The 17,543-nt window shown below is 40.4% G+C and overlaps 1 protein-coding gene across 1 annotated transcript in view; it reads left to right on the top strand.

Annotated features, from left to right (window-relative positions):
• The window catches only part of MAPK10 (mitogen-activated protein kinase 10), a 102,921-nt gene that overhangs the window by 31,376 nt on the left and 54,002 nt on the right, over nucleotides 1–17,543 (top strand). The window contains 1 exon segment of the mRNA XM_040557217.1: nucleotides 6,237–6,308. Coding sequence (XP_040413151.1) covers nucleotides 6,237–6,308 — 72 coding nt within the window.

Below are 17,543 nucleotides of genomic sequence, written 5' to 3' on the forward strand. Positions count from 1 at the left end.
GCTTCCAGTATCAGTCTAATCTAATGACTCTAGAAAGTGGCTAGATTTTTTTCTCTTTGAATGTGCATCAGAGAATGAAGACATTCAGCTACAAAGGAAAAGATGGTATAAGAGACTGTAAGGTCATCATAAACATTGACTAATTCATCTGCTGCAAGATGTTCCAGGAGCACATTGCATTTTCAATAGCATGTGTTGATAAAAGTAAATGTTTGGGCAGTCAGCCTGGCTTTGAAAGCCTGATTTAAAAAAAAAAAAAAAAAGTCCCTGGGAGCTGTAGGTACCTGACATAGACACATTGGACTGTTACAGCTTGGGTATTTACAACAGGTTTTGGTGTTAAAAATAGAACTGGGTGTACACAGGAAAGCTGGTCACCAGGCCGGACTGGGAGCTCATCTCTTCTGCCTGTGGGCTAAGATCACTAAGCAAATCTGTTTGTCAGTTCCATCTTTGCAGTTTGCATGCTCTTTTCTTTTTCTTTTTCCATAAATATTTCCTCCAGAATGCTATTCTTAAATTCTTTCTTTACCTGGCTGCATTCTCTTCCAGGAGTTCAGTTTTAGAACTGCTTCTGTGATTCTTGTGAATTTTTAATTGCTAGCATTGCTTATCTCAGTAGAAAGTGAGCTGTTTCTGCTGGGATTTAACCTTAATAATTACCTTATTCACACCAGTGCTTTCCCTAGTTACTCCAAGAATAATTAACATGCGAGCATAGGCACAACAGAATAAACACTCTTTCTCAGCAGATGCACACTCCTTGTCTACTAAGAACCCTCTTGGAAATTTCAGTTCTTCCTTATTCTCTGTAAGGTCCTGAAACCTCTTGCCAAGCAGATGGTCTAATTCAAACTGATATTGAAAATATCAACTCTGTTTTTGCTCACATCTATTTTAAGCACAGCAACAAATTAAGTTCAGAAAAAAAATGCTGATGAGCCCAAAGGATTGGTCATTAAAAAAAAAAAAAAAAAAGGATATTTGGGCATATGTATCCCAATCTTAATTGGCTGCCAAGTTAGGAAAAATTCAGGCAAACTGCAGCCCTTGTTGATCTGGCTTGTTAAGAAGACAGAGCACATGTGTGCAGCTGGGTGGCACTGGGGGTCACAAATTACTGGTACCTCCCATGTGCTTGTCACGCTACGCGATGTGGGTCAGGTCTTTGTTATTTCCTATGTTCAAGGTACAGGGATGCTAAAATAGCAAGGTGTACTGACACTGTTCTGTAACTTCGTCATTCTCTTTGTGGTGTGTACAGAGGTGGGTAGCCCAGTTTCACTTCAGATAAATGTACAGTGCCAGGAGTGAGCTCCCAGGGGCATTTCTCAGAGCCTCAGGGACTGATGAGCTGCTGTGCGGAGAGGGAATGTTTTCAAATGAAGGAGGAGAGGGGTTCTGCTGCTGGAAATGCATGAACTGAGTCAAACACATTTTCAAAACAGGAAACGTTAATAATTCATGAATGTTCATCTTCGAACATTAGTGTTTTTCAAGAAGGTTTTTATGTGACAGCTGAATTGATAAATTACCCCCTCTCGCTGAAGTAGAACAGGATATATATATATATTTTAAATTACTGGAAATGTTTCTGCAATTTCATTAATATTTTTCATGTTCTCTTTCTGTTCCTGAATGAAATATCAATAGCAGGCAGCAATAAATAACTCTGGCCTTTTGGAGCCTGAGTATAAAACTACATGCCTGTGAAGATAGGGAGCACATTTGCTGTATCCGTTATGCACATGTGAGGTCTTTGCACAGGAGCACCAAATCAGCAGAAATGCAGGATGAGGCTCTGGGATACGTCCCATGGTTCTGTTTGTCCTCCAGTTTGCAGCCATACCCTGTCAGGTTTTAACCTCCCGATGTTTATATACAAGCAGTTCTGTCTGTGATCTCTTCAGCTGCAGCTTGATTTCTTTTTAAATTGTATCCTCATGTTTTCTTTTATTTTTGAGGATATTTTCACAGTCTGGATCTGAAGGATTTGTTTCCAATTGATTTACTGTAGGACACGTGAATGCCTTTCAGGGTACAGCCTTTAGCAATGTGGAAGGTGCTGAGAACAGTGCTGGGGCTGGGGTGGGGACTTGCTTTGTTTGAGCACCAGCAACACTGGCTTAAGCACATCAAACAGCTGCAGCACTTTTCAGGAGGCTTGCTTCAGCGCTGGGTTGGTGTATTGGACCAAACAGCTTTGGCTTTGGAGCGAGGCGAGCCCTGCCTGCCCAGGCTGTGACGAAGGCAGAGGTGTAGCAGCAGGGCAGCTGGCTCCTTAGCCCCTCTGAAGTACAAAGCTGTACGGAACTGGCCTGAGGCTCCACACTGCTCTTCCAGGCTGCCACCAGCAGCTTTCAGTCTGCTCTGACAGGCCAACGCGATATCCATGGGGAGTGAAGGAGAACTTGCATCTGTTGGGCCTCCAGCAAGGAAACGGTGGCTCTCCTTTTGTGGTCCAGAAGTCGACTCTGGCAGCCTTGTGCGCTCTGGGACTGAAGGAGGGCTGGAGAAGACGGGGTGCCCGGCTGCCCGGTTGTTCGCTGAGTGCTGACACTATGGCTTTGTGGGTCAGGAAGGGGTTCAAGGAGCAGCAGGAAGATTCGCTGCAGGAGGCTGTGCTGGAGAAGTGCAGTTGCTATTGCTTTTCTAGTTTGCTTTGTCTACTGTCATCGGGCTGTTTCTTCTCTGCTCCCAGTAATTACACTAACAGTACTGATTTAATCCTTTCAGGCTTCAGAGAGCTGTTTGAATAACAATGAGTTAATCTTCCTTACCAACAAGCAGTCCTGCAGGACTGAGGGGAAGGGGAAGCTCACTCCTGAACTCGGGGCATGTCACGAGCCCGTTTTGTTCGGAAGAGTGGCTGTTGATGGGAGAGCGACTGGAGAGGGCTGAAGAAGAGGATGGCAAAGTGTCAGGGCAGGTGGAGGCCAAGCCATGGGCGTAGTTCACAGTCCCAGGCAGCAGTTAACCTGGGAGCTGTGCCACGGGGCAGCCAAGAGGATTTTCAGCTCTTGGTCTATTATATCTGCAGTGGTGCTTTGTGAAGCAGCTGATAAAGAAGAGCTGATAAAGGACTTGCCAGAGCCATGTTGTCCTCTTAGATGAAGTCCTGACACAGCAGCAGTGAGACTTGAAAAAGGCAATGAGAGAACAAGTATACATGCAAGCATGTGCATTCCTAGTGAGGAGAAGCTGGGAAATGAGCTTCTTCAGTGAAGGGAAGGCAGAAGGCTCAGAAGGTAAAGATGCTCCTACTGCTTCAGTGTATCCTACTTGGGTCTTGCCTGGAACTAGTTCGCAGTATCTTTGCTGCTGAGACCTGTATGTTTTTAGTGGTACTGGCATACAGAGACTTTGATCCCAGTGAAAATTTGAGATCACGTTGTTGTTGTTTCATCAACAAATTTCTTCCCTGGGATGCTACTGCAATCTCTGGCTACCAAGCTAGATGCCGTCCTGGGTTATTTCAGGATGTTTTCCTGCATCAGCACTGCTCAGTTCTCCCCAGTCTGGATGGTTTTGCTCAATGTAATACTAGATAGTCAGATGTAGGGTAAAGAAATCTTAAATGCTTATGCTTGTGCCTACCACTCAGATCACTAGCAAAGTCTCAGCATCAGGCCATGTCTTCATTCACTTGATGCTGGCATATCTGATGCATCTAGTGATAGCCTGCCAGCTAGTGCTTGATGAGGTACAATCAAGGGTAGTTGAGTGTGAACGTATTTTCTGCTTTAAGAAACCAGAAGCTACACATGTGATAACTTTGAGGGCAGTGAAGGAAATTTTGTATAAATTCCGTGTATGAAGGCATGCCCTATGGAAAACACAAACTCAAATCTCTCTTGCTCTGGTTATAAAGTCTTGGAAACCTCTGTGCTACAGAAAGGTATTCTCACTCCTGGTCTTGTGATTCATTTGTTGTATCTCATGTACAGAGGAATGTGAGTATTGATCTAGGCCATTAAAGCATATCATACTTCTCATATTTTATCAGCAGTAGCTGCATGCAAGGACAACATAATAAATAGTAAAATGTATTCCTGTTCATAAATTTCAGCGGTTGATTGCTCTGCCCAGGGTGACTAATAAGAGTTATGGTCTTAGCGGTGGAAAGTTGAGGAGCCGTGTATGAGAAGTAATGTGTATGCAGTAAATTTTGTGAGGAATGATATTTCCTTCCTGTCCCTTCTTCGCTTCCTATTAGTACGTTCAGTCTTGAATACGGGTCTGCTGACATATCGGTCGCAGATGATTATAGCAACATAATGAGTCCAGCCAATAGGATCTCCTGGTGTATATGTCTGCAGGGTGAGAGTGTAATTACCTACTGGCTTTCCAGAATCACTGAGAATATGACTAATGTTAAAAGCTTTTTTTTTTTTTTCTCCTTGTTTTAATCCAAACCCTCTATAGAATGTGAAGCTCCAGTAATGACTCACTGGGCAATGAGGCAGCAATCTCAGACACTGTAACATGATGCAGAAAAGGTCATACGCTTGCTTTCATAACAGGATTATTCATTCATTCATTAAAAATTAGTCACATGGGAACACATGATGTATTCAAGTTTGCAAGTATCAGTGAATATTGTAGTTTCTTGAGTCATGGTCAGTTTTGGGGAGTTGAAGTTGCTCCAAGTGTTTTTTTGTTTTGTTTTTTTTTTTTTTACAGCTACAGTTATTAGTTCCTAAAACAGAAAGGTAAATATCCCAGGGGCCATAAGGAGGTACACACAGTTTCAGAACTGTGGCTGTGCCTTAGCAGAGCGATGGCTGCATTTTGCATTTTTAGCTATTGCAATGAGCTTATATTTGAAAGAAACATATGAAGTTCTGTGTTATTTATCTCTTTTGATCGAAAAGTTGCTGGGTCTTATTTGTACTGTGAGAAGGATTTTTGCGTGTTTTTTTTTCTTTTTTGAAGTGGAGTCACATGGAAAAATCAATATCCTCCAGTGTCTTGTGACAGTTACCTCTTTCAGCCTGATAACATCTGGGTTTTATTTCCCATGCTAGAAAGTAGGTACAGAAGGTTTCACAGAATCACAGAATCATTTAGGTTGGAAGAGACCTCCAAGATCACCTAGTCCAACCTCTGACCCAACATTAACAAGTCCTCCACTAAACCATATCACTAAGCTCTACATCTAAACATCTTTTAAAGACCTCCAGGGATGGTGACTTTGCTAGAGCTGAGTGTGGTACTATGGAATTAAGAAAGTAAAACCAACTGTAACAGGGTATACAGCACCGTGTAGTCTAGTACAGGGCTTCCTTGGCCAGCATCAGATGCCCATGAAAGAATCCAAGAACAGGGAGAGCACATAGTGGCAGACTGACTCAGCATTGTGTTGAGGCTGATACTTTCGAGGTTAATAGCTTTCAGCAGATTTCTGCTTAAGTGAATTTGTCTAATCACATTAGAACTTGAGTTGACTTCAGCCATCCACAGCAACTCGAGGCAGGACGTTTTGCAGTCTGAGGAAAAGGCATATGAAGAATTATCTCCTTTTGCTTATTCTGAGCTTGGTGTTTGGTAACTTAAGTAGAAGTACATGGCATCAAATTGAGGGGAAAAAGTGTTTTCCTGTTCACTGTCACTGTGCCACTCATCTTGTGGATCCCTGGCACATTCCCACTCAGTTCTTCGTAAGCCAAGAAAAAAAAAATAAAATCTGTCTATGCAGTTATTTCATAGGAGCAATCTGTGGGCTTTGGAGCTTTGTTCCTGCCCTTTCCTCTATCTTGTCTAGTTGCAAGATGCTAAGATGAGGACCAGACCTACACATAGCATTCCTAAAGTGGTAGGGCCTTGAACTTATATGGTATATAATTAGGCACTCTGTTTTCTCTAATTCTACTTAATAACTGCTATCTTAGAACTTGTTTTTTTTACCTCCCCTTAGTAATAACTGTCTCCCATTCCCACATTGTATAGAACTCTGTTGACCTGATTTTGTTGAGAACATGGGAATATACAAGTGACAGATAAACTTTGAGGTAAAGGCTTCAGTTACTGTTAAAAATCCGCTGATGCAATCAAGTCCTATATGAGGCTGTAACATTGACAAGTATTAGAATGACTTTAAAGCCCATTCCCAATTTCTGTTATTCAAGAGCTGGGTAGTAATTCAGGTTGGTTTCATAGCCCAAATGTATACAGAGCTGTACTGTACTAGCATGTCAGCAGGCATCCAAGTTTTCTTTATTTTTTTGTAATTGCAGGTATTTATGAGCCGCCATTTCTTATACTATTGTGGTGAACCTACCCTGGATGTGAAAATTGCCTTTTGTCAGGTGTGTGTTCCTTACAGGTAAAACAAGGTACAGTATATACTTGTACTTTATTTTTGCAGTTATACACTCATATTAAAAAAAAAAAAATAAAAATGAATTTTGGGAGCATATTGCAAGTAACTGGCTGTAAGAATTAGAGTAAATACAAAAGCTAGAAGAATGCATCACAGAAATTACATTTCTATTTAATTTGATTGCCATAGTTTGCTCTTAATGATTTTTTTTTTGCCTTGACCAAATATCTGTTAATGTGAGTTGTTTTTTTTAATTATTTGATTTTTAAGGAAAAACAATAGCAATTTGCAAACAGAAAATAATCTTGGCTGTACTACCCATAAATTTAATGATGAATCAAACAAAATCCTTTATGTAAAATAACGATACCCATGTAGATGCTTTCACAGAATTAATTCACAGAATGTGAGTTCAAAGTATTTCATCTTAGCTTCTCTTTTTGTGAGACAGAGCCTTTACATTATAATCTAAGAATAACATTTTTTGTCCTTTACTCTATGTTTACTGGGAGTGTAGGGAGGGCAATTGAATTTCTGTGGGGTTTGTTTCATCTCCAGTTGAGCAAAACGTGCTATGCAGGTTTCAGTGTCATGAGACTGTGCTGTAGCCAATTCTGTACTTTAAGTTAGCCTTGAAATAGTTTGGTCACAGTGCCTTGAACTCTGCAAAGCTCAAACTAACTTTGGGAGGTGGAGAAAAAAGCATATTGCCTTGTCCAATTTGGGGTTCTTTTCGTTAGATTAAGTTAGTTAACATACATTGGTGTCAAAACTGTAAACGTGTTTCCGTTAGGAATGAAAGATGACTTTTTAGTTTGCTTCTTATGAAGTGTTTGGTGTTTGAATTCTTTTTCTTCATAATTATTATTATTTTTTTTGTGAGATGGGACACCAGTAATCGGACTGTGTGGAGGGACATTAAGGGATATTCTTCATTTTTTGAGGGGTGAGTCCAGTGCTGCATTCCTAGAAATTGAATTTGGTAAACACTGGTTTTCCCCTTTATATTGCTTACATTCTAGGGCCCAAGAAAGTGAAAGTACAATTCTCACAAATAAAGGACTATAAGTTGTATCTAAGCATGTAAAGCAGAGCAGTGACAGGTGTTGAGAGTTTTTTGTTTTTTAACACAGCTGTACAAACTACTTGTTTTGCTGAGAAAGTTGACTGTGCCCTTCCTAAGTCATCACCTCTAGAATGGAGCTTGGATTTGGGGTTTGATAATCTGTTTAAGAGTCTTCTCCATCCTTACTCCTGTTCTTTATGTGCATAAGTTTTTCTTACTTAATGCTTTCCAACGTAATTTCTAGCTTAATTGTTCCACTGTTTTCTGCTCAGTTTTGATAATTTGTTCTGTAGGTGATTGCAATAAATAGCCTGAAATACCATCCTCAATAAAAACTGTACAAATCTCACAGATCAGGGATAAATAATTTTGAAAGAAGACAGGATTTTTGCAAACATGACATGTCTGTCATTTTTGGACAATTTGCTTAAAAAAAAAAAGTTCTGCAGAAAAAGGTTTTTCCTCATGTTTTATGAAAAATAAACTAGATATGAAAAGGTTATTTTCAGTGTGCAGAATAGAGTTTTTTTGCACAGCTAACTTTCCTCTCCCTTTTAGTTACACCAAAGAAGAGCTGAACAGAAACATTTCTATTTTACATGCACAGAGGAAAGGTACTTTCCATCTTCTCCTCTTACGCTCATTTCCCCTTTAGCCTGGCCGTCAGTCAATGTTTGACAATGTACAGCAAATGCTTTCTGTCACTGCACTCTTAGTTCTTGATTTAAACTGTAATGAAACCATGCTGCTATAATTATTCCTTTGTTGTTACTCTAGCTTACTAGCAAGTGTTTGCAGCCACATACAGAAAAGAATGTATGTACGGTGTTTTTGTTTAAGAGTATGTGATGAAATCGACGGCATTTGGATGAATTTTTATCGCTAGATGAAACTCATTAATGTTTAATGCCTGCAAGCAGGTACCCAAAGAGGAGTCATCCAATAAATGCAAGAGATACTATTCTGGCATTGCAGCAAACAAGATTTTATCCCTCAAGCACTTATTGCACAAATAGCTTTTCAAGGTCTTCAGATCTCCCAATTTATCCCCCTCGGGATAAAAGCTAGTTTAGGCTTCACATTAATTTATTCTCTCCAGAAAGATAGGCCATGATCCAAATAACAGTTAAGCACATGCTTAACTTTAAATACGAGAACACTCCCTATGAATTAAATGTTTTGTTGCATTAAGACCTTAGCTGTCATAGGTGGTGTTCATTGGTATTGCATAGGGCAGGACGTAGAATATATGTTCAACCTGGTGATATTTGGTTTGGAAAAATTCTGCCTACTGAATCAGTAAGTCTTAGACATCAGGGACTGCTGTTAGCAAAAGACGATGTGACAGAGTGCTCAGCAGCAGCAAGAGGTAGATAGTGCCACTCACCTCTTGAGGTGTTTATAGATGACAAGGATGCCAGTACTATCTAGATAAGAGACCCAAAAAATGAAGTTTGCATTCTTTAGAGGTGAAATACTGAAAAGTACTCCAGTGATTGTTACCGGTGAGGACATATATTCCTTGTAATAACTGTTTTGTGGTGACTTCTCTCTCATGGCTTAAACAGCATAGTTTTTTGTTCTATTATGGAAAGAGACATACACCTGGTTTTAGGCTGCTCCTCTTAAGATGGATCTTATATGGCATTGTCTGCTAGTTTTATATGTTGAGATGCTAGCTCAGCATGATGAGAATATTAAGGATTTCCAACTCATGGAAAAGGAGGAGCCCTTTCTGAGAAACACACAACAGCATCAGTAGGGTAAAAATGCATTTTCTGCCTATTAGCAATATAAAAATTAAATATGTCACAACTATAAATTGGTAGTTAGATGTTTTGCTGAAAGAGTTATCTTTTTGTTGGCTGACGAAAGGCATATCTGCTTTCCTAAAATAATAGAAAGGCAGAACAAACAGAACTTCGGCTTACAGAATTTCATGAGACCTTAGTAAGGCTGATATTGCCAACACGTCACATCTGTAGGACCCTAGACATCCTTACTGAAGTACAGTGTAATGCAGGCCATTGTGTTTTGAGTAGAACAGGACATGAAAGTGCTGAATATTAACTAAATGCCTAAAGGATGTCCTTCTTTGGGTGGCCTTTTTTAAGGTTTGGTCATTTGGTCATTTTTAACCATTATAATACAATTTATAATTTTTTACTTGAAGCAGTAGTCCTAAATTTTCTTGTCTTGAAAAAATAAGTCTTCATTCGTAAGTTGTCTATGTCACAGTATTTCCATAATGCTGCAAAAATATTTTTTTGATCAAAAGCAAACAGTCAGTGGGATTCTGAGATAACTGGGACCTAGCCATGCACACTAAGGAAAGTCTTAATGTGAATCAGCAATGCAAAGTCACATGCTAATTCCTCAGTGTGGCATCATCATTAGTCTTCATTGGACAGTTTAAACAACTTGATGCCCAGATACAATGTGTTCCTGCGTCATGGTGCTGTACTGATGCTACCAAAAGAAACCCTCACAATGAATTTTTAGTTTGCGTATTGAGAGTATTTTTGCAAACTTATACTCAGTTTGTGCTTAAGAAAGCCCCAAACAAAAAGATCTAAAATACTTGTATTCCTCTTTAGACATTTTCTTCCCTGTGTTCTAAAATTGTGATTTATTTCCCCTGTGATACTCAACTGTCTTGAACAAAAGGTATAAAGACTTCCTCGGTGCAATACTAGCGTGGACGACCACTTAAAAATCAGATCATTTTAGCAAACTTTTCATTTTAGCAAGAAAAAAGACTGGTTCTTATTGATTGCATTGCTCTTAATTGATTCATTCATCTGGTTTGTTTAGATTTAGTCCTAACTTTGATAAGGCACTTTAATTAAAACTAATGCCTTAATCAGATGCAACGGAGTTACTACTTTAACTATTAAATAAACTGTCTTGATCCAGAATGCCCTATAATTATGCCTTCTACTCAACGGGAGGTAAATTGGCATTCGTAAACCATCCTACAAGCACTGACCTGTATTTTAGATTTCTAGGACTAAAACAATACTGTTTAATATCAAGAGCTGTCTATTTCTAGCAAGAAATGTAATTAAATTATTCAGCTTTCTGTAGCCTTTTATTTAAAAAGGGAGAATATTTTCATTAGCGGTCCTCACAGTGAATACTGTTATTATATAATTGTACTGAGATATTGAATTTTTGGAATAGTTAAATCTGTGCTGCTTCTTTACCCTTCATTTTCTAAGGATGCCATGATGCACATGGGGTCATAGCATTTCACGTCTCCTTTCCTGCCGTCCTGCATGCATAGTAGAAGAAAGCTTCTTAAACGATACCCAGTAGTTCAGTGTGACCCCAGGTTAGTGAGAAACTTAATCCCATCTTAGTTCTCCTGTGCTCTTCACAGACTTCGCATCAAGGCTCCCTTTGCTGCTGGTGTTAAGTTTGGCTGTTCTTTGCATTTCTTAGCATTGCCAACGTGTTGTTTTGGCCAACTTGCAGTGGCCATTGCTCTCTCCTAATCTTAATTGTATCTTGCTTCTTCCCATGTTACTGCTTCTTTTTCAAATTGAGGGCCTCAGAACAAGCTGACGAGTACAAATTTCCTCTCCTCATCGCTCTTGTAGGTGAGGTGTGGTGATTTCTGAGTAACTTGTGATACCCCAGTTTAAAATGACTGAGAAACATTATGTGCCTGTAAAAAAGAAGCAATTGAAAGCAGTTAAATCTCAGTGAGCATGAGGAAGACAAGTGAAGAATATCTAAATGGAGTTTTGCTTGTTTTTTTGTTGTTGTTGTTGTTTTTTTTTGAGTAGATAGAAATGAAAAGGAAGGAGAAAGCAGCCCTTTTCATTCTTGAAAATCAGAACCAAAGAAGAGCCAGGTCTGAAGCTGCTGCATGTTTGGTTTCTCAGAAGAGGTTAAACAAGAAGGGTTTAAGGAGAAAATACATGTATATCTTATACTCCTTTTAATAAGTCTTATTTTAAAAGTGAAACGATCAAGGACTGGTCTATCGGAGTTGAGCTGTTTGTGGCAAGAGTCACTTGGCTCCTTGAAAGGCTGAGTTCAAGAGTGCAGATTGTGTCGGATCCAGCAGAAGACTGCTGGAGGCAGTCTAAAAGAAGGCAGAGAATTAACCTGTGACCACATAGGAACCACTAAAATAGGGGATATTTTGGGAATGAGATGAGAGAATGGGGAACTGTGGTGTGATGTGGCTGATAAGAGAAAAACCTGTAATGTTAAATGTAGGTGCACAGAAGATGAAAAAAATATTTGATATTCTTTGTAGGAGATTTCATCTCTATCGCTGGTGTTAGAGTACAGGGAAAGCTAGAATAAATGAGAAGCCTGGCTTAATGGTGAGAAGAGGACATAATAGTTCTGCCATAAACATGGCATATACAGAATACACAATGAAAAATAATGTTGTAGGCCTTTCTATGCAAAGGAACTTGATATTTCTAAAATGAGCTTCTGTGGCGCTCCAGTTGTATCTAGCAAAACCTATGACCATTAAATACAAAGCAAAGGTTCAGCAGATGTCTGTTAATCCCACAATTCTGGCACTTGAATCTTCTGAGAGCATTACAGCCATGCAAGTGGGAGGACAGCAGTTAAATAGGTCTGTTGGCTTTACAGGCGCACGCAGGTGAACAGGGCTTGCCTGGACGTATAATTTCAGAGCTGGCAGGAACACTCAGGACTTTGCCATGTTTCAGAACTTCCACTTGTAAAATCCCAGCATGTGACTTTTAAGGCCAAATTGTAGCTCTAAGATATTGTTATTTTGGACCCTGAGGAATCCAGGGCATCTGGGCCCAAAACAAGCTGTCCTGCTTTCTTTGTCTGGGATGGGGTTGGGTTGATGGGGACCCCAGGGAGCCATTGCCACCACGAGACCAGAACGTCCTCTCTTTCACATCCTGCTCATCTTTGGGCCCTGTGCCACCTGCACAAGAGGAGAGGCTGTTCAGTCTTCCACCTAGCTCTTTCCTCGCCTGTATTCACACATAGAATCACAGAATTGTAGGGGTTGGAAGGGACCTCAAGAGATCACCGGGTCCCTGTCTTTTTTTGTACTGGGGAGCCCAGAACTGGACACAGTACTCCAGGTGAGGCCTGACCAGGGCAGAGTAGAGGGGGAGGATCACCTCCCTTGACCTGCTGGCCACACTCCTTTTAATGCATGCCAGGATCCCATTGGCCTTCTTGGCCACCAGGGCCCACTGCTGGCTCATGGTCAACCTGTCATTCACCAGGACCCCCAGGTCCTCCTCTCCAGCAGGTCATCCCCCAGCCTGTGCTGATACATGCAGTTGTTCCTTCCCAGGTGCAGGACTCTACACTTGCTCTTTTTAAACCTCATCTGGTTTCTTCCTGCCCAAACTCCAAGCAGAGTCATGTAGTTGTTTTCAACAGCCTTGAATCATAGCACCCTCAAATGCCTATCTGCTCCTGTAGGCATTGTGCACGTGCAGGGATGGATACTAATATTGAGGGAAAGTTTCCTCTAAGCTGATTTTTATTACCATACCTTCATACAGCTCTGATTGCGAAGTGCAAGGAGAACCGTGCTAATGTGGCAGTTTAAGCTAAATTGCTTATATTTGTAAAAGCTAGCATGTTGTGTGAGACTTAGAGCTGTAAGAAGTCACAGTATTTTCAGCGTATTAATAATGGTGGGAATGGTGTTCAGAAACAAATATCCATCAATGAAAAATAGCCTATATACTACTTTCATGGGGTAGAAATCGATAAATTAACAGGGATAGTATCAGGAAATAATTCCCCTCGGAACAGAGAAAGTAATAGCATTATTCTGTTGTGCTTCCTACCCTTCTCCATGCTGTAAAACAAAACAAAAAAAGCAAAAATATGCAGCTTGTAGCTGTGCTTCAGGACTGAATTTTTAAATAATTGTTCTCTGAAAACAAGATACATGTTCTCTAGGCATTTAATTATGGTTAAAGTGTCATTTTCCTTCACCTCAAACCCTTGAGTCTTGACAGTTGGTTTCCTGCCCTCCTGAGTGGCTGGGATATGAGGCAAGTAACTGCAGATACGGCTATCCATTTAACTGACCCAGCTCAGATGGCTATCATGTCGGGTCTGAAAAACTTGTTTCCCCTCTCTTACTCTCAAGTTTCCCAATGCAGAGGAAGGAGGATGGCATTAGGTATGTGTTACAAGCTTTGTTACTGGTCAAAGAAAATGGTGTGTGCGTTCCTGTATGTGGGAAAAGAAAGTTAAATCCTGGTTAGTGTTCAGACTGTAATTCCCTTGTCCAAATGTCTGTGGCAGCCATGGAGTAATGACGCTCAAATGCATCATTTGTCTGTCTGTCAGCAATAATTTGTCATGTTGCATAGAGGTCTGTGAAACTTGTTAGGATTTGTTCCAAGTGAAAAGGATGGAGACTTCTGCATTTGATAATTTAATCACACCTGCAATGTTTACTGCTATGTTGGAGTCCCAGTACTGTAACTTGCCCAAGTACATTTCAAGTTCACCTGAACATTTATGAACTGCGATGAAATTTCTAGAAGACCTTTGCAAGACCTGTCCGTCAGCAATGTGACTTCTGAAGTAAACCCAATTGGCAAGTGTATAAGCACCTTTCTTTTCCCCAGGTAATTCTTAATAAAGTGCTAATTTCTGGTTTCTTAAGGTGACTATCAGCCAGCTACAAAAGCAGGTTGTGTTTTAAGTTTGTGTACAGAAGAGCATATGCTAAAAATTCCTGTTCTGCTGTCAGATCATCAAAGTTTTAACTTAAGCCACCAGTAGAGAGTGTGTAAGCATTACAGAGGAAAACCTGATTTGGGTGTAGTTTACAGTGTGTAGTGAAAGAGGGGAGGGGGAGTCTGTAAGGAAAGGAGCCTATTAACTTCTGTGCCGGCACTGAGATGTGTGTGCGAGAAACACTCTGTAGCCAATAACATAGGCTCAGGCGAGGATCTCGGTGAAGTAGCATTTTTATTCGCGATTGCAATGGCGGGCGTCCCACAAGCAGGAGCGCGCCTACTAGTTCCATAACACAGTTTATATACTTTTTTTCTCGACGACCGGGACCCTCCCCTGTTTCCCCATTGACTGGGTAATCCAGGTTCACAACCTATCCGGTGCTTCACAGACAATACATAGCTTTCAGTTGCCGGCCTGTTTTAAGTCAAATTTCTTTTGACTTTTATACTCTTTGAGGTGATAATGTTTTTTACACAGTGATTTCCGCCTAGTTGCTCAAAGGATTCTGGTTGCCTGCATTTTACAAGGTTAAGCTTTCTTATCACTGCAAGCATATCTCAATACCACATTCCTTCCCTCTAAAAATGTAACTGTGCAAAAACAACATTTTTATTCCCACATGTGGAAGGGCCGCAGTGGGCACTGAGACTGAAACAGAAAGACCCCCAAGTGTGGTGTACATGTTGCTTTGAGATCAGCAACGTGGATTTGAAGACTTGGAGAAGACCTTTTTAATCAGGATTTGAAATGAAAACTGACACTGATGTGCTCTGCTACGAGCATGAATTTCCTTGCTTTAGGGTAAAGCCATTTTAGCTGCACTTTGAGTAAAACAAAACTGTCATTTCCTTGTCGGTGTTTAGGAAGTGACTTTTGTATTGTCTTGGAGATGGTTTGTGATTTGATTACATGTTGTCTCGGTTTGGAGATGTGCTCAAATGTGATTAATCCACTAACGTTGTTAATTCATTGGTTTAGGGATTTGAATTAAATTATGATCGTGACAAGGATAATTATATCATCGTCCCACCATTCTTATAGAAGTAAGCAGTACTTCGGGCTTAGGCAGTAGGCTTACTGTGTTTTAATTCTGTTTATTTTCTCTTTAATATACATCAGCAAAATAGAGTATTTTTGCTACATTTTGTTACCAGTGTGGTTTTAAAGGCAGGAAGCAAATCGGTAGCTGACCTGAAGACTGATTGGCCTGGCCCTGAAGCTGGAGCGTGCCTTGCTCGCAGGAGGCATTTTGCTTGGAGTAAACTTAGAACTAAATCATCCTGCCTTGAATTTTCTACGTAATTCTTGGTGTTGGTCTCATCTACCAAAGCTCCTTACCACCCACTGTTTTTTTAGAAAAAGTTACTTTTTTAAAAAACAACCAAAACTACTTCCTTTGTGTTCTCACCGGCTGTGGCCTTCCACGTCCTCTCCACCAGCACAGCCTCTGTGCTGTTGGCTGGCCTGGCTCTCCCAGGCCGAAGTCCGGTCCTCTGCTTGCTTTGAGAAAGCCATGCTGTCTGTACCTCCAGAGGAGCTGGCTGTGGTTCCTGCTCACGAAGGAATTGCCATCATTATGCTGATATTTACATAACATTGGTTTCGGAGTAACGGGTGCTAATGCTGAGTATTGTCTGCATCGCCCTGATAATGGCATCAGAACAAAACACTCTGCGAATATGTTGGTCTGGCCAGGGAGAGCGGGAATTAATTCCTACATATTATTAAAATTAAGCCACTCAATGCCAGGTCTGTGAGTAGCTGATCTGGCCAGATTTATGCATCTGCCTTCACATAGTGGAAGGAGTTTTAAGACTAAGGTTACGCAAGTGCAAATGAGATGCATATTTTTGTTCATCAGATGAGAATGTTTCATACCTCTTTCAGACTTATTCCATTCTTTAAGCCTGAACTTAGCACTGGTTCGGTGTCCATGTGCCTCCTCTTTCTGCATTTGGGGGCTGGCATAGGGAATCCTTTGCCCTGTGTCTGCTTCATGAGTAAATATAATGTTTCTAATTGCTCTTCTGAAATGAGATTTTCTGTTTGAATGAACAGCTACATTTGTTAGAACATTTTCAAGTCTCTAAATGAGATGGTTAGGTTTAACCAATGCTGTCCAGTGATGACAAGTGCTCAAGTGAGATAAGTGATAGAAAAAGGGTATTGGTAGTCGTAAGGTGAACCTGAGAGCCCGAGTTCTTGGCAGGATGAATTTTCTGTTTTTAATGACCAGCTCCATGGAACAGTGGGATTATGTCATTTTACAATGAAAAAATAATATTCTCCAAAGGAACTTTTCATTTTTCTTTGCCATCAAAATTCAATTTGGTATTGTTTAGTCATGCAGCATGGTTGATTATTCAGCTCTTTTGGAAAAGCAATTTGTAATAGAGCAAGAAACAAAATGGAGAAGCTGCATTTGTGAGCACTGAAATGAATGCACAGGCAGAGAGGCATATGCAGCAAAAGATGTGTACATTTGGGCTCAGCTCCTCTTCAGAGAAAACATTGTACATTGGGAAAACATTGACTTGGGGGAGTGAATCATCAGCTACTTCAGGGCAAGTCTGTAACAGGTTGAACTTCTGCATCCTCTGCTCAGCATCATATAGTATAGAATCCTAAACTAAACTGCTAAATTCTGAATTTTATCTCATCATTACATCATTTAATGTAATTCAAAGTTATTACATACTTTACTCCATAATCTTCAGTAAACGGAGCTCACTGGCAGTGGTAAAAAGGTTATAATGGAACTTTTTGCTTAATAATTCCACAAGTACAGGGAAGGTTACAGCTCTGCAGTGGTAGCTGCTATGCAAGCACAAAAAGTTTGCAGTAACTTGTGTTTGTTTGATGAAAATTAGTCTTCTCTGGGAACTAATGCATTTGTAAGATCACAAGAACAACTCCCCTATTCCTAGAAATGCAGAACTTGAGGATCCCCTGAGCTACTGAATACTGTCCAGGAACCAGGTCAGGTGACAGTTCTCTCATCAGCTGATCTGTTTGCTTTTGCAGCTCCTGTTGAAAGGCTCTCAAGACCTTTATCGTACACTAAGGGAAAGTTTTACTACTCATCTCAACAAGCTTATTTGACAATAACTTTGAGTTAATAGTATTTAACTCTATCTGACAGATAATGAAGAGTCTGATTTCTGTGTCTATTGTTCACTTCCATACTGATACAAGTCCACTCGTTCTAAGATAATGTATTTATTACAATACAAATAAGGGCAGAATCAGCACAAACACACAAGCCAGCAGTCACAAAGCAATAGTAATGGCAAGTGCAGACCAGTAGCTGAGAGTAACTGTGTTTCCCCCATCAGCTGGAGAATTCACCAGCTGTCTTCAATCAGTGGCTTTTTATGGTATCTTCCTGGGAGAAAGAGGCTTTGACATCATCTTTGAAAGCATTTGAGG

This window comes from Cygnus olor, chromosome 4 (assembly GCF_009769625.2).
Source record: "Cygnus olor isolate bCygOlo1 chromosome 4, bCygOlo1.pri.v2, whole genome shotgun sequence".
Lineage (NCBI taxonomy): Eukaryota > Metazoa > Chordata > Aves > Anseriformes > Anatidae > Cygnus > Cygnus olor.